The 3,363-nt window shown below is 40.9% G+C and overlaps 1 protein-coding gene across 1 annotated transcript; it reads right to left on the bottom strand.

The window, feature by feature from the left end:
• Window positions 1–230: 230 nt before the first annotated feature.
• Window positions 231–1,682, bottom strand: LOC311089193 (uncharacterized protein). Its single transcript, XM_084123697.1, has 2 exons — window positions 1,632–1,682; window positions 231–1,348 (listed from the first exon to the last, which is right to left on the bottom strand). The coding sequence occupies exon 2, from the start codon at window positions 1,299–1,301 to the stop codon at window positions 420–422; it is 882 nt and encodes a 293-aa protein (XP_083979823.1). The 5' UTR covers window positions 1,302–1,348; window positions 1,632–1,682; the 3' UTR covers window positions 231–419.
• Between the last annotated feature and the right edge of the window lie 1,681 nt (window positions 1,683–3,363).

The following is a 3,363-nucleotide window of genomic DNA, read 5'->3' as shown; positions in this document are numbered from 1 at the left end:
GGGCTTACGCTTCACCTGTAACCATCTATAAATGTGGAATAGTATTAGTATCTAAGCACTTGGTCTTATAGTAAACAACAGCACCAAATAAAGAGAAGATTCACCCTTTTTGTTTTGTCCTTGAGCATATGACCCTGAAATATGGGCATATTATGAGTGAACAGTGCATATTGACATTGTTTGTTCCAAAGACAGGCGCACAAATGTAAAAACCTCACCAAACATTTGTTGTGGTTAAAAATGCTTTATTTCATAATGAATTATAACAAAAATCACAAAAGCCACTTGAATTGTGTGTGGTTGGGTGTATTACAAAACCCTCAGTGACAATATGCTTTTAAATAACATATTACGATTTTCAATGATTGTGCTTATAGTTGCCATATAGTGGCACAAATGTGATTATTTAAGCTTGAGCGCTATTGGTATGCAATGTACATTTTCTGGCCTTCGTTGCCCTCGTTGAGATTTTTGTTAATAAAGTTGACACCAGCTTTCTGATACACCTGACAGGCATCAGAGGTGATCAGAACCATGACTTTGATCTGCGATTCACATCCTTCGTTCAGGTGCCATACGTAGACATCTTTTCCAGTGGTTCCAGAATTGAGATTTACACTGACCTTTTTGAAGCCTTCATTATGAATCCTTACATTCTCCTGGAAGTCAGTGGATACATTAAGAGCAGTGAGAGCTTTGCTCTTATCGGTTGTGCGCCGATACCAGAGGTAGACATAGTCTCCACCAGCACCACGATTGGTGTTTTCATCCACACGAGTGAAGCCCAGATCAAACTTTTGCTTGTCAGAAGTGAAGTCAGAAGTTGCTGCGATCTCACTGATGTAGCTTGGCTTCTCTCTCTTCACCCACAGGTACATGAGGTTATTCGACGCACCACGGTTCAGTTCACAGCCCAGTCTCTCCCAGCCGTCTTGCAGAAGAGCAGTCTCTTCTTTGGCATCTTTGCTCACCTCGAGGTTCACAATAGGAATGTCAAATTCAGTGTTGCCGTAGAAGTACCACAGATTGACGAGCTGGCCACCAGCTGTAGTCAGATTCTTGTCGATCTTCTCATACCCAGCGCTATCAAGACCTTTGCTCATATCATTTAAGAATGAAAACTGAATCCTGGTCACAGGTCTCATGCCACACTCTTTCTTGTACCAAAGAAAGACCCGTTTTTTACCAGTACCTCCACTGAGGTCAACATTGATGAGCTGATAATCTTGAGCTCCAAGTATTTCCTCATCGTCCTTAGAGGTGGAAACACCGAGCTTTGTTATAAGATGTTCATTTGCCATTTTAGTTTCTTCAGAATTTTTCGGCACTTAGGAAGTAGGTTAACTTTCTGCAAAAAAAGAAAGGGAACTTTAATTATTTATTGCTTCATGCAGCAATAAGAAAACTATATAAATTCTGTATACATGCATATTTGCTATACAGAAGACAACAGTGTCATTATTCAGTTCAGTTTAGTTCAATTCAGTTCCATAACAATGTCAATGTCAAAGAAATGTTTTTTTTTTTTTTAAATCAATTCAGTTATAAAGCAGCTCTACAGAAGGCAATAGTGCCATTATTCAGCTCAAGTCAAATTTGATTCAATTCAGATCAATACATTACCACCCTACCAGTAAAGGACCTGGATCTTGTGTGTTGTAGAAGACAGATGAAGGATCTCTTATTTATATATCCTATAACCAGCTTCTCCTCCACCCCCTTGTTATATCATCATTAACCAACTTATTTCTCAACCCAGCTGGCACATGACTGACCATCAACAATGAAATGTGGTTGAAGTAATTTCAGTTGCTGTTTCAATGGTTCAATAATCAAATGCTACATAGTTGTGAAAAGGTTAACAAAATACATTTCCACAACTCATGTTGAAAAGTAAGAAACAAGGACGCAATATCAATGCTAATTCAATGTGCAAAATCAAAACAAAATACACTCACCTAAAGGATTATTAGGAACACCATACTAATACTGTGTTTGACCCCCTTTCGCCTTCAGAACTGCCTTAATTCTATGTGGCATTGATTCAACAAGGTGCTGAAAGCATTCTTTAGAAATGTTGGCCCATATTGATAGGATAGCATCTTGCAGTTGATGGAGATTTGTGGGATGCACATCCAGGGCACGAAGCTCCCGTTCCACCACATCCCAAAGATGCTCTATTGGGTTGAGATCTGGTGACTCTGGGGGCCATTTTAGTACAGTGAACTCATTGTCATGTTCAAGAAACCAATTTGAAATGATTCGAGCTTTGTGACATGGTGCATTATCCTGCTGGAAGTAGCCATCAGAGGATGGGTACATGGTGGTCATAAAGGGATGGACATGGTCAGAAACAATGCTCAGGTAGGCCGTGGCATTTAAACGATGCCCAATTGGCACTAAGGGGCCTAAAGTGTGCCAAGAAAACATCCCCCACACCATTACACCACCACCAGCCTGCACAGTGGTAACAAGGCATGATGGATCCATGTTCTCATTCTGTTTGCGCCAAATTCTGACTCTACCATCTGAATGTCTCAACAGAAATCGAGACTCATCAGACCAGGCAACATTTTTCCAGTCTTCAACTGTCCAATTTTGGTGAGCTCGTGCAAATTGTAGCCTCTTTTTCCTATTTGTAGTGGAGATGAGTGGTACCCGGTGGGGTCTTCTGCTGTTGTAGCCCATCCGCCTCAAGGTTGTGCGTGTTGTGGCTTCACAAATGCTTTGCTGCATACCTCGGTTGTAACGAGTGGTTATTTCAGTCAAAGTTGCTCTTCTATCAGCTTGAATCAGTCGGCCCATTCTCCTCTGACCTCTAGCATCAACAAGGCATTTTCGCCCACAGGACTGCCGCATACTGGATGTTTTTCCCTTTTCACACCATTCTTTGTAAACCCTAGAAATGGTTGTGGGTGAAAATCCCAGTAACTGAGCAGATTGTGAAATACTCAGACCGGCCCGTCTGGCACCAACAACCATGCCACACTCAAAATTGCTTAAATCACCTTTCTTTCCCATTCTGACATTCAGTTTGGAGTTCAGGAGATTGTCTTGACCAGGACCACACCCCTAAATGCATTGAAGCAACTGCCATGTGATTGGTTGATTAGATAATTGCATTAATGAGAAATTGAACAGGTGTTCCTTATAATCCTTTAGGTGAGTGTATATAGTGATTCAACCTTGGTCATAAATTTGCATGTGATACTAACTTTTTCCAATAAAAGAATGAGCTGGGGGAAAATCACCAAAAACTCACTGTGACTTAAAAGACCACAGTATTTTTTGTCATAAGGTTTTTGTGTGTGTGTGTGTGTGTGTGTGTGTGTGTGTGTGTGTGTGTGTGTGTGTGTGTGTGCG

The sequence above is a fragment of the Abramis brama genome (assembly GCF_963993115.1).
Source record: "Abramis brama genome assembly, chromosome: 1".
Taxonomy (NCBI): domain Eukaryota; kingdom Metazoa; phylum Chordata; class Actinopteri; order Cypriniformes; family Leuciscidae; genus Abramis; species Abramis brama.
The sequence above is the reverse complement of the archived record's forward strand: the minus strand, read 5'-3'. Positions and strand labels throughout refer to the sequence as shown.

Excerpts from the sequence above, each read along its gene's own strand:
- LOC311089193 (XM_084123697.1), bottom strand. The coding sequence starts at position 1,301 with ATGGCAAATGAACATCTTATAACAAAGCTCGGTGTTTCCACCTCTAAG.